At 42.3% G+C, this 27,014-nt stretch overlaps 4 protein-coding genes across 4 annotated transcripts; 3 read left to right on the top strand and 1 right to left on the bottom strand.

Moving 5' to 3' along the window:
* Positions 1-1,008: 1,008 nt before the first annotated feature.
* Positions 1,009-3,123, bottom strand: mrps21 (mitochondrial ribosomal protein S21). Its single transcript, XM_030064298.1, has 2 exons — positions 2,974-3,123; positions 1,009-1,600 (listed from the first exon to the last, which is right to left on the bottom strand). Exons 1-2 carry the CDS (start codon positions 3,054-3,056, stop codon positions 1,420-1,422), a joined length of 264 nt encoding a protein of 87 aa, XP_029920158.1. The 5' UTR covers positions 3,057-3,123; the 3' UTR covers positions 1,009-1,419.
* Positions 3,124-6,153: 3,030 nt separating this feature from the next.
* crabp2b (cellular retinoic acid binding protein 2, b) lies at positions 6,154-10,219 on the top strand. Its single transcript, XM_030064299.1, has 4 exons — positions 6,154-6,350; positions 8,835-9,013; positions 9,651-9,767; positions 9,895-10,219. Exons 1-4 carry the CDS (start codon positions 6,269-6,271, stop codon positions 9,943-9,945), a joined length of 429 nt encoding a protein of 142 aa, XP_029920159.1. The 5' UTR covers positions 6,154-6,268; the 3' UTR covers positions 9,946-10,219.
* Positions 10,220-13,452: 3,233 nt separating this feature from the next.
* Positions 13,453-20,392, top strand: scamp3 (secretory carrier membrane protein 3). The gene is made up of 9 exons (XM_030064167.1): positions 13,453-14,043; positions 14,347-14,427; positions 14,653-14,766; positions 15,282-15,402; positions 16,077-16,205; positions 17,313-17,472; positions 17,623-17,724; positions 17,890-18,007; positions 19,394-20,392. The coding sequence occupies exons 1-9, from the start codon at positions 13,990-13,992 to the stop codon at positions 19,529-19,531; spliced, it is 1,017 nt and encodes a 338-aa protein (XP_029920027.1). The 5' UTR covers positions 13,453-13,989; the 3' UTR covers positions 19,532-20,392.
* A 601-nt stretch (positions 20,393-20,993) lies between these two features.
* On the top strand, positions 20,994-26,129 carry rnf115b (ring finger protein 115b). The gene is made up of 9 exons (XM_030063982.1): positions 20,994-21,108; positions 21,946-22,004; positions 22,249-22,306; positions 22,404-22,603; positions 23,756-23,824; positions 23,931-24,009; positions 24,301-24,394; positions 25,253-25,368; positions 25,611-26,129. Exons 1-9 carry the CDS (start codon positions 21,031-21,033, stop codon positions 25,731-25,733), a joined length of 876 nt encoding a protein of 291 aa, XP_029919842.1. The 5' UTR covers positions 20,994-21,030; the 3' UTR covers positions 25,734-26,129.
* Positions 26,130-27,014: the final 885 nt, after the last annotated feature.

Below are 27,014 nucleotides of genomic sequence, written 5' to 3' on the forward strand. Positions count from 1 at the left end.
TCCCTTTTCACATAAATTCGACTAAATTAGTTTTAACTCTCTGATTATGTGATTCTACATACTGCAGAGCTGTTTAGTTCTCCGTAGCTGTCAGAGTTGGTATCAGATGTCTTTCAGTGTAAAATATAGGTGACCTACTGAATCCCCCAAAACCCACCCATCCCATAATGCCAGCTACTGATCAAAGCCACAGCACAGGATATCAGCATGACCTGGTAACCTCTACAGAGAAGCTGATCCCGATGCAAATGTTTAACTTGCTGTGTGAGGAGAGGTAAAGTAAGTGCACACACATCCAAACACCCTGGGGTGAAAGCTATTGGTGGGACAGGCCATGCGTGGTTGATGTGTCTCAGTCCTGTAGGCACGCTCCAAATGGCTTGCAGGAGGCAAGCTTTGACATCATGAATGTACATCAACATCACACTGTGCTGAGGTGACCTCAATAATGTGTAGAGGGCTCAAAAACACTCACATCGTTGTTTAAATTCCCTACACTCATGTGCACCTACTTTCTGTGAGATATACCTGACCAGGGCTGCATGCCACAATTTATTCCAATTATTTATTTTTTATTAATATTAATCTGTTAATCTTTATTTTATTTTTGATTAATTCAGTTCTAATTTTGTCTATAAATTGTCTATAGATTCACCTCTAAAACTACCCAAGGCATTACTTTTATAATATAAACTGAGAAAAGTAAGAAAATCTAAGCAAATTAATGAAGCTAGAATTATCAAATGCTTGGAATTATTAGACAATAAATGACTAAAACAATTAATCTACTGTCAAAATTGACTGTTTCAGGACTATATACTATATTGACTATTTTCAGGACTATGTCCAGATGTTGGTAAAATATTACTGTATGCACACTGAATTGTGTCTGTATTACTCTACACAGTTTAAATACTGTTTGTTTTACTTTGTTGCTGAAATAAAATGATGAAGAATTTGTGAAATAATGAACCAGAGCAAATCAAAGAATTTCTTCAACAACTGAAACAATGCTCAGAAAATGATGATCATTTTATTATTTAATTGTTTTTCATCACTGAGGATTGTGTGGGTAGATCTCAAATGAAAAACACAAGAAAATATAATTGACCGAGATTTCATGGATTTCATGCTAACAGCAACAACAAAAGAGCACAACTTTTCCCTCCTTTCCAAATAGATGTGCTAGACTTCAGAGGAAAAATGCCAAGTCAACCTGAAAATGGCAACTGAACAAAATATTGTAACGTCTTCCTTTTACTTTTAAACAATGATGTGACCACCCGGAAGTCTGTTGACTGTCTGTTGATTTTTCTCATTTTCATGTTGTTCTTGTTGTTTTCCCTCTGGTTTATTCTTCCACTGCTGGTCCTGTCTGAACTGGTCCATAGAAAATGTCCTGTTTAATCACACTCCGTCTCAAGATCCGACCCAGGGATCCTGCCTGTGCGTCCTGGAGATGAAGGCGATCTTCCTGGCCATGTCGGCATGATAGATGCGCTTGCAGTTTTCATAGTTTTTGCGCTGTCTCTCTCGGCAGGGCTTCTCGTAGTACCGCTTCCTTCTCACAGTGTCAATGAGCCTGTCCTGACCCAGGACCCTGGAAGACACAGAGGAACAGGGTGTGAACAGCTGGGACTAAGGTCAGATCCAATCCACCCTGTTCACTGTGTAAAAGAGAACAAGGAGTACAAATAGCAGAGGAAGAGCAGACTGTACAGTAAATTAGAAGCTTGTAAGGGCAAAATAGTTCCTGTTTTAATTAAGTAAGTTCAACTTCCTCAGCTGACCAATAGAGAAAGAACTGACTCCAGCCATGACAAGGTGTGTGAGACTATGGATTACAAAAGTGATGGAGAGGGAAACCACTGCAATGTACAGAAGCCTTAAAATACAAATCTGTCACAGCATTATAGGCTTATGCAGAAAACACACACACAAAAAGCTGCACTCTCCCTCAGGCAGCAAGAAGAGTGCAACTCAAAACACATTGCCATGCAAGCAGTCTGCATGTAGGTTTAAGCCTTTGTGTTTTTGTGAGTGTGTGTGTGTTTTCTGCATTAGCCTTTAACACTGAAAGATGTGTATTTTACGGCTGTAATAAAAAGTTTTCCACACACTGCAGTGTGTCACTTTCGCTCTCTGTCACTTTTGTGGTTGCATTAGGCCTTTTTGGAAACCCCACTTTTTTGTATGTGGGGGTATGGGCTAACTGTAAAAACAGAAATTATTCAATTGCAACTGTCTCTGTACAAATTAATTTCAACAATTACAGCAGCAAGACAGTATACTGGAGAGCAGTCTGTTGCAGCAGACTGACAGATTACATTACAGGATATCCTCTGCCTGGACTACATATGGATATTACTTCAATACTGTGACATGGGACTAGATATCGTCTGGGATTCTGGATCTGGATACCATTACATTGTGATATGGTATAAGTGGTGTGTTTTCCTGGTTTCAGAGGCTGCACCACAGTGAAGGGAAGCAATTTCCTGAACATAGTAACTGTAGCTGCTCTGTTTTGGTCATCATATCCATATTACTAATGACTGCTTATCAAAAATCTCGTGTGTGCGTAGCTTACGAGGGCAGAACTGTTACAAAATGGACGTAGAGGAAATATGGTGGTTGATTTTGTCTATATTACCAAGCTATGTTGCTAAGGATACAGATTTTCAGTTAGGTAACTATTTTCTCACTGTAATGTTTACCTGCCATACACACATGGACAGAGAAAGGCACGTCATGTATCTAAAATAAACAAACAAGCCAAAAAATAAATGTAAATAATGTCAAAATTAAGCGTTATATGACTTGTATCACTGCGCAGCTGCGGCTGTTTGACATTGAGCTGGTGGCTAAGCTAGCTAACATTAGCTGGCTAATTAGGACCTGGGTACCACGAACACATTTTATTCAGTGATAAAAATGTTTTTAAAATGTTAACAAAGATGTGGTGTGTGTGACCTGGTTAAAGCCTTGTACGCATCATCCACGTTGCCCTCCTGGACCATCACCGTCCGAGCGATGAAACGGAGGTGTCTCGCCATCTTGACGCCGGTGCTTGCAGAAATGTGTGCCGGGCGGAAACAACCATCAAACGTTCCTGTGCAAACCCTGCAGCCTGCGGAAAATCAACGCTAGGTGGCGCTTCACTCAACTACCCTCGTACTTGACCTCTTCTCCCCGACATTGGTGCTTTATTGAACGTTTTGTGTTTGCATGCTTTCAAAGATTTATTAAAGCCAAAATTCACGTTGACCTGCAAAGATGTGCCTCTGATCCTTGATGTCCTCTTTTATTTGCGTGTGGCTTTGCAGATGAAAGTGGAGTGGGAAGAAATCAAAACAAAATTATGATTATTGCTCTTGTAGAGGATATTAAGAATTTGCCCCATGGGTCATATCCACTGGATCCTAGGACAATCCAAAAAATCTAACAAATTCTCTGTTAAGTTAGGCCAGGGATGGAAAAATTAAATCAATACATGATATTAGTTTTAGAGATGAGTCTTCTACCTGCAACAGCCACACGCACACACACACACACACACACACACACACACACACACACACACACACACACACACACACACACACACACACATCTTGTGCTTCTATCTTTGTGAAGACTTTATATTGACTTCCATTCATTTTTACAGCCCTCTACAGCCTTTCCTTAATCTTAACCATAACCAATGCAAGCCTAACCCAAACCCTTAACACAACCTTCACTTAACTCTAACCCTAACCAATAAACCAGCATTTGGCTTTGTGGTTGTGATGACTGGCCAAAATGTTCTCACTTCCCAAAAATGTCACCACTATTTTGCTTAAAAACACATCCTGGTCCTCACTATATTGTATTTACAAGTACACACACACACACACACACACACAAAACAAGCAAAGGAATGACAGACAGACAGACAAATTAATATTCACTCTCAGGGCCTACAGTGCCAGGCAGGAGGCAAAGGAAGGCATGTGGGACATTGTGCACGGCTGACTCTTCACAGATCATTATGCTATTATCATGGTCCGGCCCATGTAAAGTGAGACAGCATTCAGGGGAATATCAACAATCCGGCAGCTTTATGAAACTAAACCCGTCACCGTAGAAACTGGGATTGGGTGTCGAGTGTTGTCTTTTCATCATCACCGGCTCTCTCCCCTTCTTTCTCTCATCTCTGCGCGTTCGTCCTCTCTAAATCTCATATTCTTGGACAGATAATTGCACCGGCCGAGGTCAGCCAACGGTGAACGCTGGCCTGGATGCATCTACTTTGCATTAAAAACTACTTTTATCTGTCCGTTCTTCCTGTGAAATAGCGTCCAAGGTTAATTCACTTGCTTTATGGTAATGCTGTAGTTACTCTGGCACATTAAGTGGTGCCACAGGGAGAGAAAGCAGATGTGAATGCAATGGGCTGCTCAGACAACCTGCACAGATGCTATTGTGACTCTTTTTTTTTTTTTTTTTCATTGTTGTTGTTGGATGAATGTACTTCATTATCATGTTTCCAGAGGTATGAGGTATCACTTCTGGGGCAGAGCCAGAGACAGGAGTCCTATTTCCATTTGCATTTTATCTGTTTGGCAGATCATACTGGGCTGCTAAGAATCCACTATACAAGGCGATGGCAAATCAAGAGAAGCAGTTGAATTCATGAAAGTGGTTAGAAAATGTAGCCTGGAAAATCAGTTTTATGTCTCGCAAAATCAGTCATCTACTTTTTTTTTTTTTTTTTTTTTTTTTTTGTAAGACTTGGTCTAATTAATTAATGACCATTCAGTCAGTTCAGTTCAATTTTTAAGAAAGAGTCAAACTGAGAGCAACACAACAAGACAACACAAAATAAGACTGTGAATTTTCATTTTATTAACAGGCTTGTTCCAAAATTATAAAAGTATGCATTAACATTGTATTTGAGGCAAATCAACAGGAATTATGATTGGAGCATATGGTGCACATCTGCATTTTGGTATTTTGTATTTCTGCTGATTCCACGGCTGAAAAGGTAAACAGTGTCTTAGGTTTCTGTTTGTGTACAAACACAACATGTAAAGACATGAAACCTGCCAGAGTGGAAAAGGATCTCGGCTTGTCATTCATCCAGAGGCAGACAGACAAGACAACTTGGATCAGCTGTCTGTTTTGACGAGTAAAGTGATATCTCCATGTGTTGTTTGATTGGTTAATAGGGTGGTAATCTCATGCTGATGGCTTTTCCTATAGGAGCTGCTTTATCTTTTGCTCTGTCATTTCTAACTTTCCACCCCCGTTTCTTGGGAGCTTGAAGTATTTAGTTCAACCACATTATCTGATGTCACATTCCAAAGTCTTAATCTCTCTTTGGAGAGCTCCAAGGTGGAAGTTTTGCAGTGAAAAGGTTAATCACTCATTGGTTTTCCAGGTTTTGTAAAGTGGGCCCAAACACTTCTCCTGGCGCTGTCGAAGGCCGCTTTCATCAGCCTTATTAGCCTCCTAATCCAGGGGTTTTCAGACCTTTTCAAGTTCTGGACCCCCAAGTTGGCTTTCATTAAGTCACAAACCCCCATTCGAAGTGATTTTCTCCCAGCGATCCTGAGAAGATAGTTTGATTTGTAGCCTATTCATTAGTAAATTGTTTAGATGTCATACTTGAACACTCACAAGTAGATTCAAAATGGCGAGGTTACAACTTAATGTTGACGTAATCACTGATACTTTTTTTTTTTTTATCTTAACAAAATATAGTGAAATGAGACAATTACTAATTTTGCTGAGGAGCCTTGGAAGCCCCTCAAGGTCCCTACTTTGACACCCACAATCCTAATCCACTGTGCATCATCATCATCATCATCATCAAAGACTCACTGGACTACTGCCACATTTGGATAATGTAAATTCACTTTGACACTCTGAACAATCTAATGTTGCAACAATTTGTTCACTTCGTATCCAAATGTGTCACCAGGCTGAGATACAGTGTCACGGTGGAGAAAACAGTGGAATCAGGATGCATTGGAGGGGAACGCCATGCAGCCCCCCCTCTCTCTCTCCTCACACCCCACCCCGGCTGCACAGGCTGGCCCAGAGCGAGACCCGGCCGAGGTATAAGCCAATGAATGGAAGCGCAGATGCAGGCAGAAGGAGCCGCTTTACCAACCAGCTGAACCAAGACAGAGGCAGACACGGACCACCGGATGACACACGATCTGCACTTCAACTAAAATTTCTGTTTTCTGCCATCGTCGTTTTGATAACCGTGTGTGTTGAAATGGAGACAGAAATCACAGATTTCTCGGGCAAATGGAAAATGAAATCCTCGGAGAATTTTGAAGAACTTTTGAAGGCATTGGGTAAGTGACTGTCTATTACATATTTGGCACATTTTTATTCGATCAACTTTTAATTGCTGCAGCGATCAACTTTTAATTGCTGCAGCGCTTGTAGCCTATACTGACTATTTTGTTTGCTGGGGGAAAAGGTGAATGATGAGGTAGTCTCATCAGAACCATTTGTCCAAAGTCACAACAAAGCAAAGTTTACATCATATTTTCATATTTTTCGTTTTAAGAGCAAATTTGAAACATCTCCTTGTACTTTGATCTCAATATGAAAGTTACCTAAATAATGTATAGGCTACTATAGAGCTGAACAGCCAAATCTAGGTCACTGTTGAGACAAAAAAATCAGGAAGTATCAGCTTCTCAAAGGCTTGTCAGTCACTGGGCGCATCACATTGGCAGATGGATATGCATTGACTTGGTGGTCAGATGCAGGATCACAGGGGGTTTAGAGAGCACAAGTGGCTCTCTGTGGTTAAAAAGGCTGACTCCTGTTTGCTCCACTGTTCAGCATTTCCCTCTTAACCTACAGTCAGTGGCCAGGGGTTACATGCGGCTGAGGCGAACAGTAAGTTATGAGTCCTACTTTGGGCAGGCGGCAGGAGAAAGAGAGAGGGAGCAGGAGAGGTCAGTGAAGGGGCAGAATGTGGCATCCATTAAAAATCTGAAGACAAATAGCCTGTGGAAGAATACTAGATTTCTGCTCATCTGAAGCAAGATCCCGCTCATGCGCTTGTAATTAGAGCCAGTGTAAACGGAACTAAGCCTTGAAATGGGCCCCTCAACCAGCCTGACTTTCCATCATGCCCAGAGCCCCCCTCCCTACCCCTCTCCAGGGCTGTGTGTGTGTGTGTGTGTGTGTGTGTGTGTGTGTTGCCTACTTGGTATACCATTCCATGATCAAATATGGAATTGGCTGAGGGAAAACTGAATAAAATATGTGGCGCAGTCTTGAACTTTTGCTCCGAAACCGGTGCAGCTGAAATCAATGGATGGCACAAGGGGATAAAAGTCAGGCAGTTTTCATGTGCTTGCAGCACCTTTCTGCAATGTTTTCCACATTCAGAATGGATGAATGAAAGCTTTAGGAGAGGAGCATCATATCCCCACTGACCCCACCCTGCTAATCTGCACATGGGTGTTGGTATAAGATATTCAGTCTGGTTGCACTTTGCACATCAGTGAGTACGGCGTTGTTGCTACCAATTATGCCCCTGTCACTACACTGGTACAATTTTTCTTCAAGTCTGTTTTTATGCAGTGCATCTTGTCTACACTACATATCAGGTCCAGTTATGTTGTCTCTCTCTGTGTCTGGCCCATGTTGGAAAAATATTCTGTAACGTGTCCGTGTGACTGAAACGTGACCTTCCTGTCAGTCAAAACTCCACTTACATTTGCTGGAGCACCAAGTGAGTGAGTAACTGTTGAAGTTAATGGAGCTGTCTCATTATATGCAGCATAATCCAAGCATTTCATAGCCAAGCAATTACACTGTGGGTCCAAAAGTCCAGTATCTACCTCATTAGCTCCTCTATTTTCCTCACTGACAATGCCTTGTGCAAGAAATTGGCAAGATCTGAACAGTGGGCGATGACCAGGGCAGTGTCTGTGAGGAGAGTCTGCAAAACACATGGATCATTCTCCAGGATCTGTTTGGAAAAGATATAAGTTTGACTGGCACTTTATTCGTTTACTTTACTTTTATGGGGCTATAAAACATGACCCTGTTGACTTAAATGGTTTGGGGCTTGATTGTAACTCAATGGAGTTTTGACTGACATAGGGTCGACTAGATGATGACTTAATTTTTCACTTTTGGTGCACTATTCCTTTAACCAGGTCAAATACTACACCCCCAAACCACATATTTTATATTATTTACTCACTCTGAGTTGTCTTGAATGTCTGATGAAAAGATTTCCTGTGTTCTGTGTGTCCTAAACCCATGTACTTTTGCCAAAATGTTGTTAAATAAACCACTTCCAGAACAGGACTCCTGGCCAGCGTGCACAGCTGCTCTTGCATGGGGCATTTTCCAGAAGTGCATTATTGAGCAATTTTTTGTTGTGAAAATACATTGGTTTGGGACATGCTGAACATCTGAATGCAGAGTCAAAGCTTGGATTATGTTGCACAAGAGTTTGAGAATCTGAAACACACGTTTTCATATCTTTTTTGCTGCTGTGTGCTGAAGTCACTGAAACTCCCTTTGGACAAAAACTGGATGCAGTTTGTGGCAGCTTAATTCTCACTGAGGTGTGTTTGTAAAACTTTTTTTTTTTTTTTGTCAAACATCCAAGACAACTCGAGTAAATTATACAAAACACATGATTTTGGGGTGTAGTATTCCTTTAGTTGATGGCTCCAAACAATTATAATGATATCCTTTCCATTTTTCATAAATCAGCACCCACTCAATCAATGCAAGTGAGGCTTTCATCACAGATTTCATCCTGCTGTTCACTCTGTTTGTGTACGGCTGCCTGCGGTCAGGTGTGAATGTGTTCCTGAGGAAGATTGCGGTGGCAGCGGCCTCCAGCCCCTCAGTGGAAATCACCCAGCAGGGAGAGAGTCTGTCCATCCAGACGTCCACCAGCGTCCGCACCACTCATGTTTCCTTCACCGTCGGGCAGTCCTTCAACGAGACCACGGTGGATGGACGCCCCTGCACGGTAGAAATCACTCCCCTGCAGCTCCTCTTGTGTACATTTTTATATAACGTGCATACCAGTAGACTGTTTGGCCAAGGACAGCAAAGCTAACCCGGCCAGAGCTCTGCGCAGAAACATATGGAAATCATTTCAGCGCAACCCGAGAGTCATTCTTGGTGATAATACTGGGATCTGTTCTTCATTTCTTGATGCTGAGTGAGTGGTGGAAGACATAGCTTCTGACGGCCTATAAAATGTAATAGCATGTAGTGATCCAGACGCCAAGCTGTAGCTATCACAAAACCTAACCTCTGCCATAAAGTTTGGTACACTTAAAGCTAAGGACACAACCAGAGGACTTTCCCTGGGATTTTCACTCTTTGGCATAATCTTAAGAGTTGCCTGAGAGTCGTAACTCACCAGGACTCTAAAGACAATATTAGGCAGGTTTGATTTTATCTTAAATGTCAGGTTTTGGGTGTGGACTTCAATAAAAAAAAGAGCAAGAGGATATTGAGCAGTGGTGTATAGATTCTCTTTCCCTAGAACCCCAGTTGTCAAATGTGACACCTTCTTGGATAGAGAGCACAGCAAGATTCAGTAAACTTAGCTGTCATTCATGTACACTGTCAGTCTCCTCTTGTATGAATCCCTGCAGAGTTTTCCAAAGTGGGAGACAAGCAGCAAGATCAGCTGTGAGCAGACTTTGCAAAAAGGGGATGGACCCAAAACAGCTTGGACCCGTGAACTTACCAATGATGGAGAGCTCATACTGGTAATTAAAGCATTTGTTTTACAGCACTGAGACAGGACTGCTTCAATTTTGGTGCATGTGTAAAATGTTCCTGTTTGGTGCTAGAAAAAAAGTCTTTCAGTTGTCTTTCTTTGCTGTTTTCTTTCAGACTATGAGCGCTGGGGATGTTGTGTGCACCAGAGTTTATGAGAGAGAATGAGCAACTTCCGGGACTGTTACACAGTACTTCTGTTTTGTGCCTCATGTATGGTTTACATTTACTCTTTCATTCTTCCCAGCAGTCAGATTTTGGTCAAATCTTGTCAAACAGCACACTCTGGGGAAAGGCATCAGTTTACATGAACGTATGCTGGCACTGTAATTGCTTGTTTTATTGTACATCTTACTGCTCTTCCACCAAAGCTGCATTTACTCTTTATGTAGCACATAGAGATGTCATACATTCCTTGTTTTTACAACTTTGTTACAGTATCTTAAGCCTTTGTTTTTTCAGATTGTTAATACACACAGTTTTATATGAATTTATGATCCTTCTCTTGATTTTTTTTTTCTGAGAAACCACAGCTATGTTCCCATTTAAAGAGGCATTTGCTATGCCGCCCCAACTCTGCACCTCCTTCTCTTTGTCCTCCATCCTGTGTATTGCTTTACATCATTTATCTGCCATTCATACTTGCTTCATTATCCCCACCCTTTCCTCCCCCTCCATCCCTCCATTCTGATCCTTGTCCTCTATGTGCTCTTTCATCATAGCGCAAACACTATGTGCCCAATTAGTCTCAGCAAACCCCTTAAGACATCCATATTTTATAAACGGCACTTTGAGCGACATTTGGCAAAGACGAGGGGGAAAGTGTAGGGAGTGGTAAGGAAAGACTGAGAGAAAGAGAGAGGCTAGCCATAAGAAAATAATTTCAAAGTATCAGGAGAAGTACAATTCCCCCTGCTTCTCTCCCCAGCTGTACCTACTTATTAAATGAGCTCAATAAAACGTCCTCCACCCTTTCTTCCCTGGCTTTGCACCCATTTACAAAGTGTTAAGTGACTTCTACTTAAGTTGTGCAGGGAGACTTCCAGCTGCTCTCCCTCAAAACTGTTATTTCAACATGATGGGTGCAAACAAAATATATTAACATATTTAAAATATAAGGAGACGGGGCCATCATCTAGAATATGATGGATTTAACAGACTTCTGAATCCACACGGCGTACGCCCCTGTTCACCTAAAGGTTGTTGTACTTCATGATTCAGTCTCAGGCAGACTTCAACTGGCTGTGAAAAATGGCTCTTCAGGGTCTTTCAGGCGCTTCCTGTGGAGAGCACTTCTACGGTTCACAAGCAGTGATGGCTTTTCCAGGTTTTCAAACGGTGAGCAGACAAGAACTCCTCTGATGTTCTTCCCAGTTTATACGCACTGTGCTGAGCAAGCAGCGGGACTGCTGGGCCTCCTCCAGGCTGTGAGCTCTGAGTAACCTCACCGGGTAAATGTGAGCGTCTTTGTGTGTGTGTGTGTGTGTGTGTGTGTGTGCGTGTGTGTGTGTGTGTGTGTGTGTGTGTGTGTGTAAGAGAGAGAGAGAGAGAGAGAGTGAGTGAAAGATTATGTGAGTGACCAAGTATGTGCGGGTTAAACAACATCAATTATCATGTGCATTCTTATATAGTTCATAGAGAGAAAGAATGTTTTCAATGGCTTCAATGCAGCCCATGCTAGTGTGTATGTGTGTGTGTGTGTGTGTGTGTGTGTGTGTGTGTGTGTTTGTCCCGGACAAAACCACAGTGCTGTAACTGCACTCTGGGGTGAATGGAAAGTTTCTTGCCATTTACTCAATAAAAAACCAGCATGCATGGTCCACACACACGCGCACACACACACACGACATGCACACATTGCCATGAAGTGCCAGATTCTGATTAAATGCCCCATTTGATGAATGATTATTATCCTCATTGGAACAGTTTAAACCACCCGGTCCCTCCTTGTTACCCCGGTCACTTTCCACACACAACTGTTAGGCCAGCTCATTCCACAGGCAGTGATGTCATGGAGCGCTGCGTCGCTTGATTGGCTGTGGAATGCTGTGGTTTTAGGACCGGGAGGCACCCAACACCGACTTTTGACTTGGCGCCATCTGGACCAATCATGACAGAGGGCCATTATGGGAAATGATGACTCACAGGCAGCTGACAAACACAGATGCCACAACACAAGGGCATATAAGTATACACAAATAGAGTCAACATGGCGATGCTATTTAAACAAGTCTGCTCATAAATGATGGGGAGTGGGGTCTGCTGTGCGTTTTGCATGTGTGTGTATGTGTGAAGGAGAGAGGGTCTAACCTATGTGTTTGTAATACTATCATATGACAGCCCCTCAGTCACCCATGTGACCCCACGTGACTTGGGGGCCAAGACGTTGAAAGAGAACTAATTGGGCTGCACCAGGGGATTAAGCCATGGCCTGAACACTGACAGAGTGCTGACACCATGTAGGCGCACGCAAACTGTGGCACAACTCAGATTAAACTGTTGATGTACAGATGGGGGGACATGTCAAACACAAGGTGACCCCCAAACACACAGGGGCCTGATTTAAAACAAAGACTTTAAACAAACAGGTAGGCACATGCACATGCACATACACCCACCTCAGAGGCCTATTGAAAAGAGTCGCACGCGCATAGTCATTGAGCAAAGAATTGACGCAACAATGACACCTACTGGGGAGGGCGGTAATTGCACTAAAGACAATATGAGGAAGCGAGGAGAAATAAATCCCGCTTCTCCTTTTTTGTTGTTGTTGTTATTTGTTTTAGGATGCCACAATAATTTGGAATCACTCTCTTGAATTTATGTGTATTTTGATACACCAATTTACACAGATTAACAATATTATGATTATGGTGTTATATTACAGTTATGCTAGTTAAATATAGTCAATAATGGTTAGTCATGGTCATTATAGCCTCTGGTGTTATTTTTAACGGAACACTTTAACCTGAACGCACAAAATATTAGTGACATCTTCCTGATATTTAGTTGCAGCCGCTTTTGCCCAGTTAATCTCAGCAGGCTCAAGGCTTTAAAGACGCGCTCGTCTTTATCTCTCTCACCTCCTTTGCGGCTGGAAATGAGGGGCTCACCTGGATTCATCTTATCATTGTACCTCACGAAAAGAGCCTTATCGGCCCCTAACCTTTTGTACAGTCGGTGTCAGCTAAATTCAGGAGCTAATAATTAAACCACCTCGGTGCTCAGGTATGACTGGCTGAGTTAGGGGCGAGGCTGCTGTGAAATATCAGATAAACACCTTGCAACACATATGTATTTTATTTAACCTGATGTTATTATGCACTATTATTACGTTCTCTAGCCACTAGCCCGTTCAATAGGTTGCTGTTTGGCGGAAGGACACAATGTAGTCATCACTAATTAATCGTTTAAAATGTCAAATTATATCAATATTTTATTTATTTTTAATTATGGCGACAGCACAGTGTTTTGCAGGTGTTTCACATCAGATTTAGGCGTCCTTGAAGCTCAAGCAACATCAAACTGCTCCAACAGCCCTGAGGAGAATCATCACCGATATTTTTTCATGTTTATCTGTTTATTTATCTATTAGGAGGAAACAAACACGGGCGGCCGCGCCACGCCCCCTTCCACGTGTTTGTCCCTCTCTGCCGCAGCAGTCACATGACCGCGGCGCTCCGTGCTCGGTAGCCGAGTACTTCCCGGATCACAAACATTTGGAACAGGAGGCTCTGCTTTTTTTTTTCCCTGAATCGCAAACCTTCTGGCGAGCAAATCCACCCGTCAAAGCAGGATCTGACACCGAGGACCGGGAGGAAAAAGGCGCCAGGGAAGGGAATGCGACGAGCGGCTCGGCCTGCAGATTTAACCCGTGTCCACTCGAGAGGTTTTGCCGTGTATGGCGGCTTGTCACATGAGACAGGCAGCCTGGGTGGATGGTTATTTTGACTACGGAGTATGCTAACAGTAGCTTGCTAAAACTGCGTATAGGGTCTATCGTTAGCTAGCATACCTGACCGTTAACTCGCCAGAGAAAAATGTTAGCTAGCTAGCCGACTGGATAAACAAACGCAGACGAACCGGCGATTTGCCTCAAAAAAAGGAGCAAAAATACAGATTTCGAGCAGCAAGCAGCGAACATCTTATCGTTAACCACATCCTTTCGATTGTTTTTCCTCTGTCAAACGCTGCCAAGCCTTCTCCATCAGGATGTCAAAGTACACAAGCTTTCCTGATCCAGTGGACGACCACAACCCGTTCCAGGTGATTTATGATGAACTGCTAACATGAATTAATGTCAGTGCGTCTTGTTGCTGTTTGCTGGATGACAGGCACTGATGTTGGTATGTGCCATAACAGCAGGGGTGTTGTTGCTCATGTGATGTGATGTGGCAGGCCTGTCCTCCTTAATATATTTAGCCAATATGTTCACCCTAACCCTGATTGAAAAATCCACACAACACAGAGCCCAAGCGCATTTTCAAGTAAGGCTTCTGTTACTGCGAGCCAAGTCAAGTGGATTACAGGTCAGGATGAAGTAAAGCTTTGTTTCATTTGTCCGGTTAGGACCCTGCGGTGACTCAACACAGCAGCAACACAGGGTACGCCACACTGGACCTCTACAACCCGTTTGACAATAAAACCGGGGTAAGAAATATGTTTGATTCATCACTGAGAGACCGAGGACAAAAATAGTGTTTCTGTATGCCTACTGAACACCTGTGTAGTTCATGTGTTTAAAAATGTAAGAAATAAACACGTGATGATGCACTGCTGTGCTCCCAAACAAAGGATGGTTCACAGGTTGTGCCTCACGTCAACATATTGGTGTATGGTTTCTGTCACTGATAATTCACATCAAATATTTTCTAGCCTCCACCGCCGTATGAGGCCACCTCTCCCTCCGCTCCATCTGTTCCTGCACAAACCCCACCGAGCAGGACGACACCCACCGAGCCTCGCAATTATGGCTCCTATAACTCCCAGGTACGTGTCCTCCAGGCCTTTCACTTTCACACTTTCAATATGGTTTCACTATTCATTTCAGTGCTACGGTTTTACTTTTCATTCTGGTGCACCTTTTCATCATTTGATCTCATGGGAACACATGCAGTGCCTGGGATTTTACTGACCCATTACTTTAGGACACAGGAGCAAACTATGTCATTGAAACTTTACATGCAGATCGGAGGCATTAATAAAACTTGAGGTGGGCTGTGAGGATGACCGCAATATCGCAGTCATGTGATGCCTATTGCAGTCAAAAAATTGTATCTCTATAAAAGTGGGTCACACAGACAGGGAACCAGGACCAGTGTGTTCAGAGTCACTGGAAATCTCCAGACCAACCTTTGTTCTGAGCTGCTAGGAGGCTGAGTTAGAGATATGGGCCTATTGCTCCTCCAGTGGTTGTACCAAAATGTGGTGATGCGTGGCTTTTTCACTGAAGAAAGAAAAAATCCAGTCCGTACCGGCCCTAACCTTGTGTCTTACTGTATCAGACTGCAGTGAATGCCACCACAGCCGAACTTCTGAGAAAGCAGGAGGAGCTGGAGAAGAAGGCCCGAGAGCTGGAGAGGAGAGAGAGGGAGCTGGAGTCACACAGCCTGGGACCTGGAGCCTGTAAGTGGTGGAGGAGGAAAGAAAGTGAAAGAAAGATATAGAATTGAGAGTACTGGTTGTAAAAGGAGACTGTGGTAAAGATGTAGAGCTAATTGCAGAAAACTTAACCTTTGCTCCCTGCAAACCATACTGTTCAGGGTCCAAGGTGATTCTGTCATGCCAGGTAAAGGTTTGTTTATAAATATGAACTCAATGTACAGAAATTGAATTTGTGTTGCATATGCAATATGTCTTTAAAAGAGCAGGAGAAAGTTGTTTTTCTCTCTTATTGACAGTTGTTTTTTGATTCATGAGGTCATCCTGCCCACAAATGACATTCTAAAATTTCAGCCCCTGCAAAACAAATAAAAGGGCTAAAACTGGAGTGACACATTTTTTGGGCCAGGTGAAGAATAAAGATACACATGGAATTAGAAAGAGAATAACATCTGTGCACTGGATTACAGCTTGAAACACTTTCTTTGACTACCTATGCAATGTTTTTCAGCCCAACAGGATCATCTTTTTTGCCTGATGAAGACCGTGGTGGGTTGAAATGTGGTGTAGGTAGTCAAGTAAAGTTTTAGGAGCTATAATCCAGTGTGCAGATTTTTTTTCCAGATAGCAAAGTATCATTCATTTTAAGTATCAAACCGTCATCATCAGTCACTTTTCCTGCCTGCTCTCCCCTTCAGCTCGTCAGAACAACTGGCCCCCGCTGCCATCTTTCTGTCCGGTGGGACCCTGCTTCTACCAGGACATCAACCTCGAGATCAGCCAGAACTTCCAGCGCACCGTCACCATCATGTACTACTTCTGGATGTGTGAGTTCCCCGCAACTTGCCACATTCCCCGCGTCATTATTATATTACTTCTTACCAGCGGATGTGTGAGTGTTTCAGTGTCACAGTTTAATATTATTCTTTCTAGCTACTCAAGTGGTGGGGTGTAAGTGTGTTGGAGGGAGAAACTCTTGATTGGATTGAATGGGGGAAAAAAATGCTGATTTTCAAAACTCCACTTGTTAACTGTGGAACAAAACAAAGTCTTCAGATTCATTAGAGGTGGTTTGCTTAGGCAGTTGAACAGGTGGAGCTGGTAGCAACTAAAGCAGTGCTGTAAACATCATTTGACCAGTATAGTCATACTTCCTGTTGCTTCTGCAAGGCTTGTTAGTTCCTCATCTCTGGCACCATTATATCTGCCCGCCTCATTCAGCTATGTAGCTACACACTGTAGCACCTAATCAACTTGACATTTTTTTGCGATATATGTTAGACATATAAAGAGGTGCACTAAGATCAATGTGTGAAGATAAAAGGAGTGAGTCTCATACACTTTTTAGTTGTAAGTTTGTTTTTAGTAAACTGCTAACAATCAAACAAAAACAAACACAAATTTGATCCACAAAATTAAAACAAATGTAGGAAGGCAACACAAGGTTAAAAAAGAGACGATTGTAAAGTTTACAGGACAATAGAATCGCACAAAGCAAGTCAATGGTAAGTTTAAAAAAAGTCTGATACAGATTTAATCTGGCCTTTGGAATGGCCAGAAGAGCGCTGCATAAGGATTTGAGGCTGTACATTAACAGGGAGATGAAATCAGGTCCATGCAGAAATTAGTTGAGTCAGTCCATGCAGAAATTAGCTGAGTCAGCCAGAACAGATCCTGACATGACGGCCATTTGATATTGGCATATGCTGTCCAGTCATCAGCATTGCTCCACCATCAGCATCAAAACAGTGTTTTTCTGAAAGGGCAAAGGGAAGGCTGGATTTGAGCTCAAGTCTACAGACTGTACAAGTCCACAGAGTCAATGCTAATTGAATTTAGGGCTAGGTTTTTAGTGCTGTCTCTATCTCATCTTTGTTCTACCACAAACTTTCACCCTTCTGTTTACTCTGGCTTCCTCTTTCACTACTGTGTAGTCAGTGCTTGCACACTGCTCTTCAACCTGGTCTCCTCCTTGGCCATGTTCTGCAAGGACCCCTCTGGTGGTGTTGGCCTGGGCCTCGCCATCCTCTGGGCCCTCTTATTCACCCCCTGCTCCTTCGTCTGCTGGTACAGACCTGTGTACAAAGCCTTCAGGTGTGTACCATCTCTGACTTCCACAAACGGTTGTTGAGATTATGAGCCTGGGGCAACATTTGTGATCAGTGGAAAGTGTATAAAGAAACTGAACTGTTGCCTCAGTCAGTGTGCCTTGAGGGGAGTTAATATATGCTTGCTCTTTTGTAGGAGTGACAGTTCCTTCAACTTCTTTGCCTTCTTCTTCATCTTCTTTGCCCAAGTGGTTGTCTATGTCATCATGACCATTGGGATCCCTGGATGGGGTTTCAGGTATGAGCCACAACCAAACATCACTGACTTGGACTGGAGCTGCCACATGATTATCACACTGCTTTCTAAATCCATCCAGATTCTGTCCCCTCCTTCTTTTTGACATTAATTACATATTTCCTTCCTCACGAATCTCTTGTTGTCTCTCTGTTTTCCTGCCCTCAGTGGGTGGATTGTGAGCCTGGCTGCTCTGAAGACCAGTGTTCCCGTCGGTGTGATCATGATGATCAATGCCATCCTCTTTACTGCCCAAACTGCCATGGGTGTTGTCATGCTGAAGAAGGTGAGTTTGTTTACATGTGCAGAATATTCCAGATAGTAGCTCAAAACAAGGTTGTATTTTAATATCCATAGTGCCACTGCAGGAAAAAAATATAGAAATATGGAAAAAACACAGGTAAAAATACCTACTGAACTTACCCGATGAAACATGAGGGGATGAAAAAAAAAATCGGACAAGCCTTTAATTCATGTTATGCCCGGCCTAGGGGGAAGCTGAGCATAACATCAAGTGACCCCCCTCTTTCCCCACTCCCAAACAGGACCTGTGCCACAACAAATGCAGTCCAAAACAGGCGTGGGTTTATTCTTCAGTAGGAAAAAATAAAATGCTACCAAAAACAAACTCACAGCCAAATAACAAACAAAATGAAGCCTAAATATGAAACTTTCTATCTAAAAACTAACAGTACAGGCCTCTTACCTGGTCACCTAACATAAACAGGAGAAAATGTAACCAAAAGAAAAGGCATCTCACCCCTACCAATCACAGCTACTCAAATTGCCCTAAACTATTTCACCATTTAATATATGTATTCTGTGTTCCTGCAGAGACCTGCAAAGTCTGAAAGAGGATGGAAATTTTGATAATTCACAGATCTTGGAAACTCAATGTTTTGCACAAAAAGGCTGGAAAATTACTATAAATAGATGGATTCATAGGCAGAAAAATAGATAAATATCTGTATGTACTACAGTACACCATAAATTTTATCTAGTTCTAAAAAGCATAATTTCACAATTTGTTGGACCATCTTTACCTATATGGTGTACCTAACTGGTTGACCTGCCACTATCAGCGTACATTATATCGAACAATAATCCAGTCAGGAAATTAGTTGTTGAAAAAAAAATGGAATTTTAAAACTGAAAATGTGTAGGAGCCCTGTTAATATTGTCATATAATTATCACATCTAATTTTTATCAAAAACAGATTGATCCAGCTATTGAAAAGGGAGATGTGCCATTCACACATACTAACTTTCAAACAGACAACAACATGGATTTTCCACATAACGCTGGTACAATAATGCGTGTTGTGCAAGTAGGTGCTTTCAAAACAGAATGGGAGACTGAAGGGAGGTAAGGTTGGAAATATTGTGACATGATCTGGTACGTCGCCTTTGTTGGGGTATAAAACGAGGGATGAGAGCAAAAGTGTAATTGTCTACCTGTATTCACACTCTCCACTCGGTCTCGGCAAATAATTGCACCTGTGGTGGCCCGGTGCTGCACCAACCACGGAGCTGTCAGCACGTAACAAGCAGCCGGTTGAATAGCGCCAATATCAAGTTCTGGCTATCATTTTCACCCTGATAATGGGCATAATATGATGGTGAATTGGTGCTTGTGTGGTGTGTCAACGCCCTGCATTCTTCCCCTCTTCAGGTCCACTCTCTGTACAGGCAGACCGATGCCAGCTTCCAGAAGGCCCAGGCTGAGTTTGCCACCGGAGTCATGTCCAATCAGGCTGTGCGCCAGGCCGCTGCTACCGCTGCCCAGGGGGCCTTTACTGCACCTCGATAGAGAGGGACCACAGGGGTTTGGGAGGGTATGAGAGGTGGTGGAGTGCCCTGGTAGAGGCTGATATAGGACCAGTTTGCAATTTATTTCCCCCTACTGATGATTAGAGTTTGATGAGGGAAAACTGAGGCTATATTAGTGCCCCGAGGCCACTGAAACTCCAAGACAAGTGCATGAGGTGATGGTGGCGTTGTGTAATTTGTAAAGGGTGTACAGGACAAGTTAGGATCATCACCAAGTCCAGACGTTGGTCAAGGTGTATTTGTTGAGGAAAATGTTGATGTGAAAACAATGAAATGTTGAGAGTAAAATACCGGCTGATGAAATACAGTATTGCTATACTGAGTGTTGGATGCGGGATTTTTTTTTTTGTTTCATTTTGTTTTGTATGAGAAGTCAAACTGTGCCAAGTTGAACGTATTGCAGCAGTATTTCCCTGGATACATTTCCTTTTACAATGTTTTTTCCCCTTCTTCCTTTTTTTTTTTTTTTTTTTTTATGATTTATTGAGAGTTATGTATATACAGGTTATGGGAGGGAGCTGCTGATTGAGTATGTAAACACTGAAGCATTATCATTATATAACATTTGATTCACAGTTAAGTTGCTCAACCGTTCAGGCCAATCTTGCTTTTCTGTTGCCTATATGAAAACTAACAAGTTGTTTTATTATTATTATTATTGTTATTCCAAATGAGAATGCCAAGTTTCCTTATTGCCAAAATCTGTCATAACTGTAACTGCAAAATGTTGAAGGTGTGTTGTTGTGTTGTTCTTGCTCTCACTGTTCTGTTGTTGCTGCTTGTGGTTCTTATGTTATTGCCGGTCACTGTCTTGGTTTAATAAAAATATTGTCATGCTTAATGAGTTTAATACATCCTTATGATTTTCAGAGATGGAGGTGTGGACTTACCTAATACTGTATGTAAATGTTGTCTATTGCTGTGTTTATGCTTTAGCTGCCCAGTGTAAGCAAGACGATGCACTTGCATGCTGTTGCACTGTAGTTATCTGGGATCTGTGCTCTGTGTATTACAAGAGCATGCAGAAAACATTTTTTATTCTCTGGCGACCCCCAACTTCTTTGAAGGAAACAACATCCATGATGTCATCCTGGCAACTTGTTACTTTTTGGCTTCTGGATTTACTTGCCACTGATCCAAAGTGCAGTTGATGTTCGTGGGAAATTATTATCCATCCTTTGGAAAAATGCAATGAGTCCAGATCATTAATGTTGAAAGAGTTGTATTTTTTAAACTGTTAGAGTCTATATACGCCCTATCTAAACGGTAACACTGTATGCAAAAATGTTACTAATATACACTCGCTCACTGGCAGTGTTGTAGTGCCAGTGACACTGGTGCTATTTGCATATATCCAGAGCAGCATTTCTGACATGTCATCCCCGCTGAAGCCTCCTGGCCTGATGTGACCATTAGGAAAGCGTCTGAGACTTCTGTGGGCTACCATACCGACGTCAGTGACTGGGCTTTACCGTGAAGATGGCGGAGGCTGCCGCGACACCACAACACCGGTTTTTCTGTCATTGCTGTAAATGTGAAATAGACCCCAAACTCCCGGTGAGTGACTTAGCAGAGTGTGTTTATTATCACTTTCGCCGTGCCGGCCTGGGGAGTGATCGCTGCGCCTGCGGAAAGGCACCAAACAAGCTCCGTCCCGTTAAACATGCAAAGTTATAATTTACTAGGTTGATTTTTTTTTAAAGCATTCTGCGAGATAATTATGGAAAATACGCGGTCTTGTAATCGGCTGCTGTTGTGAGAATAGTGTGAGCACGAGGAAGCTGCAAGATCTTTAACATTAAGGAGAACAAATTTGGCGATTCGTGTTGCCATATTTAGAAGCGCCACTGAAGGCGACTTTGTGTCCAGCTCGTCCACTATCAACCGAGACGCAAGGAGGAAGGGGCCGGGCAAGTCAGCGCACAGCTTCCCAAACTTTTTGTCATGTCACGGATCCGTGAATAGATTAAATGCGGTGAAGGCCAGTTTGATTTTTCTCTTTTAAGAGTTTGACGGAGATGTTTTTAGATGTTTTAGGGGAATTAATTACTATAATTGGGGAGGCATCAGTGGGTAAAGCCTATAAAATCATTTTGTCCAGTGGATCAAATAATAGTGAGATTAAGCTCCTTCATTTTGCATTTGAACCAGCGCTCCTCAGGGGTCCCTAAGGTCCGGGACCCCACTGTGGGAGCCACTGTTGCTGTGGCACAGTTGTCGCGCAGCTGACACTCTGTGAGGGCGTGAGTGCGCACCAGTATGTTGTTATGACAGACCAGTGAGGCACATGTGTGTATGTGTGAGAGGCAAATCACTGTGACTGTTTACCTTGTCAGATGTACTTTGGATTGGTTAGTAATTTTTTTTTTTTTTTTTTTTTTTTTTGTCATCAAGGATTTCATCTGCCCCAGGTGTGAGTCTGGCTTCATTGAGGAGGTGACAGAAGACTCCAGGTAGCCTGCAGTTTATTACATTGCAAACCATGCAACTACATTTTGTGTGTTTTTAATGATTTAAACTCAGTCAAAGGATAAGCTTTTTTTTTTTTTTTAATCACATGGTGTTCAATCTGTAAACAAGCCTGGTTTGGGGGGATTTGGGGGAATACAAGGCTTTCACCAGACAATATGCTTTTAAGTGTTGCATATTCCACTTTAAACCACTGAACTGAAAACTTTTTCTTTTTCTTTTTTCCAGTTTCCTGGAGGACAGTTCCACAGTGCCCAGTGAAGATTCAAATACGCTCTTCTCAGAAGTATGTCCTTACACAAGTCAAATGTTGTTTAAAAGAATATGATCCTCTTTCTTTTACACTGTCATGTGATCAATTGCTTCTTCGGTCTACCTCCAAGTTATGGCAGCTGCTGTTTATGGAGCGCTCGGCGCTGCTGTCGCATCCCCCCGCCTCAGAGTCCAGCCCAGATGCCGGAGAGCAGGTACCTGCAGGTCAAGCCTGTCCTCCTCAGCCATCATCGGGGGAACCAGAGTCTCCCTCCCTGCCTGGACGGGACAGGAGGTCATCCCGGCCTGAGCAGATGCCTGCAGTGGAAGGGTGGGTGGAGATGGCACACAGAAAAATCAGCAGTGCTGGTTAAATTCTGAGAGAAATTCAGCATTATGCCAGTATTTATACTGATGTCCACACCCATTGGAGTCTGTTTACCTCTTTTACATTGTATTGAACATTCACCCCAAAGCCATATCAGCTCTATATGTGGAGAACAACACTTGTCAGCTCAGTAGCTGTCACTGAAAATCAGCACTTGTTAACACTGAAACATCTGCTGTGAATGTCCTGTCATATTAATTTCAGTTTCATGTCTATTGTGATGTGCAAGGATACAAAAAGGTGAACTCCAGTTAGTGAGCACTGCAAGACCAACAGCTACCACTATGAATTAATAACAGTATTAGGACAGTCTCAAAAAATAATAAAATAATAATTCATTTATAGCTGAGCCCATTTTCATGTGACTTTCGTAAGTGATACCGCTGTCTGTAATGGTGACAATGAATTTAAGATTTATTGGCTTCAAAATGTGGGTAATTGGGTCTTACCCCCAATTTGCATGACGAGTTATGTTTTCCACATAATCAAAATAATACTGTCCCTGTTCAAGGTGATGTTCCACCCGTGGTTGTCCATGTCAGCTGAAGAGTCGATATTGAGTCACTTGTTGCTTTATAAGGCCAAGAATACAAGATTGGTCTATGTGTATTGTGTTGAAAAGAGTTTCTTTGAAGGACACCCAATTCATCGCTTCATATCAAATACACAAATTCATTATTTTTCATCTTATATAAGAGTATTTCAGAAATCTTACTATGAGGTAGGGCTGGGCGATGAATCCATTATTGGAATTTAGGTTTGATATAGATCCAAAAAAAATAGCTGAATTGTAAAATCAAGATTTTGACTACGTATGTTATATTGTGGGTGGGAAAAAGCTGCTGGCCATATCACCCAGCCCTACTTTGAGGCTCAGTTGTGGGCTGATATATGCAGTAATAATACATTTGTAATTGGTCTTGTGCTCAGTCATTTTGGCTAAAGAGAACAACTTTATACCTCTGTCAGTGGGTTTAGTAGCTCCAGGTGAAATCATAAAAGCATGGCATGAATTGGAAGTGTTGAATGAAAATATGTCTTTTTTGAAAGTGCACTAAAATAGACTTCTTTTCTCTCTGTCTTTGCCTCATGAAGGATTGTGCAGCAGTTCTTGGCTGGCCTATTTGCCAACAATGGAAACCCGGGCGCCGCACCAGCTTCTCTGTAAATGCTTTTTCATTTTCCATTCACATCATTGGTTTTTCAGAATTTCTAATTTTTTTTTCTGATAGTCTCTCTCTCTCTCCCTCTCTCTCTGTCTGTCTGTCAGGTCTAGCATGCTACAGTTGCACTCAAACCCCGGGGACTATGCGTGGGGTCAGGGAGGTCTGGACGCTGTCATCACAGAGGTCAGTGATGTCAGCACTGATAATATCCAGGCATTGTGGCTGCATGCTGAGTTGTAACTACATTCCCTCCCCATTTCCACGTTATTGCATTCAACCCCCTACACTCTGTTGTTACCGAGTTATAAGCTGTTTATTTTTCTTGTTCTCTTTCATTCTTCTGGACTCTCTTTCTGCCTTACACTTGTTTTCATTCCAGGCTATCTCCATCTCTCCCCCAATCCCTGCCATCCCATACCTCTATGTATATATCCTTTGTTTTTTTGTTTTGTTTTTTTCATTCCACTCCTTTAGCTGTTGGGACAGTTGGAGAGCACAGGTCCACCCCCTGCAGAGAAGGAGATGATCTCATCCCTGCCCACAGTTTGTGTCTCTCAAGAGCAGACAGGTTGGGTTCCCAGCATGGCCACATCATCACTATATGCATACATGGGATGGCATCAGGGGTGCAAAAAAGAAATGTGAAAAAAAAAAAAAAAAAAACCTGTTCAAAACACAATAAACCCAACGAAGTCTCATGTTGAGGGCGACTGAGTTACTTGACTGTGAATGTTCGTTGTACTTTGAATTGGAAGATGAAAAGTGCCGTGTTACAGACACATGAGTGTCTGTATGAAAGCCATACAACCGCACACTTAGCTGATCAATTAATGAATGTGCTGAAAGTCTTTTTATGTTTGTTTCAAATAGTCTAAAGAGACAAATATTTTTGCAAATAAGACAAAATACAGAGAAAATACCAGGAAATGGCAGTGTTTTTTTCTCTCTCTTTCTAATGTACCACGCAAACTGAACCAAAGCCGACATCGTGACCCAAAAACCACCCTACAAACCGAACCGTGGGTTAACTGAGCTGTTTCACCCCTAGATGACATGCCTCAGTCCCATACCAGAACCTGTAACTCAGAGCTTTGTCTGAACGGGTTTGGCTTGAATGTGGAGTTTGTGTTTAAAAGCAGCTAAACCTGTTCACACACCGTTTGATTGGGTCGGTAATGTGGAAACAGCTAAAAAGGAGCGCACACATTGGACAGGCATCTGTGTTACAAATGTATCACTGTGTTGCTCTGTGATGGTCTAGACACCCACCCCTGCACATTTCACATGTGATGAATCATTAAAAATCCCATGACTAGGCTTTTTGTTTCCACTGTTTAATAAAGTCCATCTTTCTTTCGGGCCCTGACACATATACAAGCACTCTCACTCTTCCTGTTTCTTTGTGTTTCTTGTTTTTCTCTCGTAGACTGCAGACTGGAGTGTCCGGTGTGTAGGGAGGAGTATTCATTAGGGGAATCTGTCAGACAGCTACCCTGCCTCCATTATTTCCACAATGATTGTATAGTGCCTTGGCTTGAACTCGTAAGTATGAGGAGTTTTTTTTTTACATAACATCTATCAGATTTGTCATGGAGGGCTCTTTATTATGTCATGCATCCTGACCCAGGGGCTTCAGAGATAAAATAGGAAATATTTTGTTACCCGAGGGTGTTCTAGTGTTATCTAATACTGCACCATAGATAATTTCTTACGACTGATATTTTGCCTGCAGCTTGATGCGCTTTCCGGGCCTCACGCTGCTGAATGTTTCTCCCTCCCCACAGCATGATACCTGTCCAGTGTGCCGTAAAAGCCTCGATGGCGTCGACAACAGCCTCCCTCCCACATCAGAGCCGCCAGATCACCGCTCCATCAGGACAGAGCAGCAGGAGAGGCAGGCGATCTGAGAAACAGGGCCGACGGATTCTCCCTCCGTCTCTGTCTTCCAAGAGGCTCACCGCCGCAGACCTCATCTTTCACCCCACGTCGACTGCTTGTTTAATAAAATGATAGATCACGTCATGCATCATGATCATAACTTGTGGCTTTAACTCTCAGACCCACTCGATTTACTCTGCCAAAGAACTTTGTTTTCTACTCCAGTGCTGCCTCTTGAGTTACACTACACAGAAATGGACGCGACATTTTGCTGACAGGATGTTGTTGGAAGTGTTGTGTCCTTCTCGCTACGCTGGCCTCTTATGTGGTTTTCTGAATGACTGACGCAGCTGTCATGAACTTATAACTGCTGAGCTGCCGGTGATTCTCAAAAATGATGGGAATTCACAGATTTATGAAGTAACACTTTTTTTTTTTTTTTTTTTCCAAATGAAGGCTCTTCCTAGGACAATTTTGTAAGTCTTCTTTGGCCTTCATTCTCCCAACTGATCTGAAAAAGCTATTATTAAAGCCTAACTCTGTGATCCTTTCCCTCTCTACCTCCGTTCTTCTCCTTCATTTCTGATACAGACTTTGTTGTGCAGACTTGTCTTTTGAGCCCTTTAGTCGGATGTTGGTTTAACATAGCAGTTTTGTTTCAGTGAGGCTTTTGCATATTTGTAAATCTGTGTTTTTATTCCACTGGCCTGTTGTATTTTGCAGTCTGTGTTGTTGTAACTGCCTAATACCCAACAGTTATTATTTATTTATTTAGTCAAATCATCTGTAGACCTCATGCTTGTGCATAGGCTCGGAAAAGAGAGCAGAATAGAATAGAAGAGAGTTCATATTGCACACTGATCCAGTCAATTCTATCCTTTCTTAAAGGGACCGGATTGGAAACAGGCTCCTCAGCTATACTGTTATTCTAACCCTTTTCCTTTAATTCATATAGGCTGTCTTCTGTCTTAAGAACTGTACCTGTGTTATTATGTGAAATTTAGCTTCATTCAATCAGTCAACACAGTGTAAAGTAAAAAATGGAATATTATGCACAACAGCAGTGGGGGAATAGATTAGAAAACAACTGAAGATAATTAAGAAACAGTGGTCGAGGAATAGGCCAGAATAGATCCGACTGGAAGAGAATAGTGGAATGGAATAACATAGAGCAGCACAGAACAAAATTAAATTAATAATTTATAAAAGAAAACAGTAGGATGAATAAAATAAAATAAAAACAAACAAACAAACAATAGACCAGAATGATGAAACAGTGGTAAAGAATAGACTAGAGGAACAGACCAGAA

The sequence above is a fragment of the Myripristis murdjan genome, chromosome 11 (genome assembly GCF_902150065.1).
Source record: "Myripristis murdjan chromosome 11, fMyrMur1.1, whole genome shotgun sequence".
Lineage (NCBI taxonomy): Eukaryota > Metazoa > Chordata > Actinopteri > Holocentriformes > Holocentridae > Myripristis > Myripristis murdjan.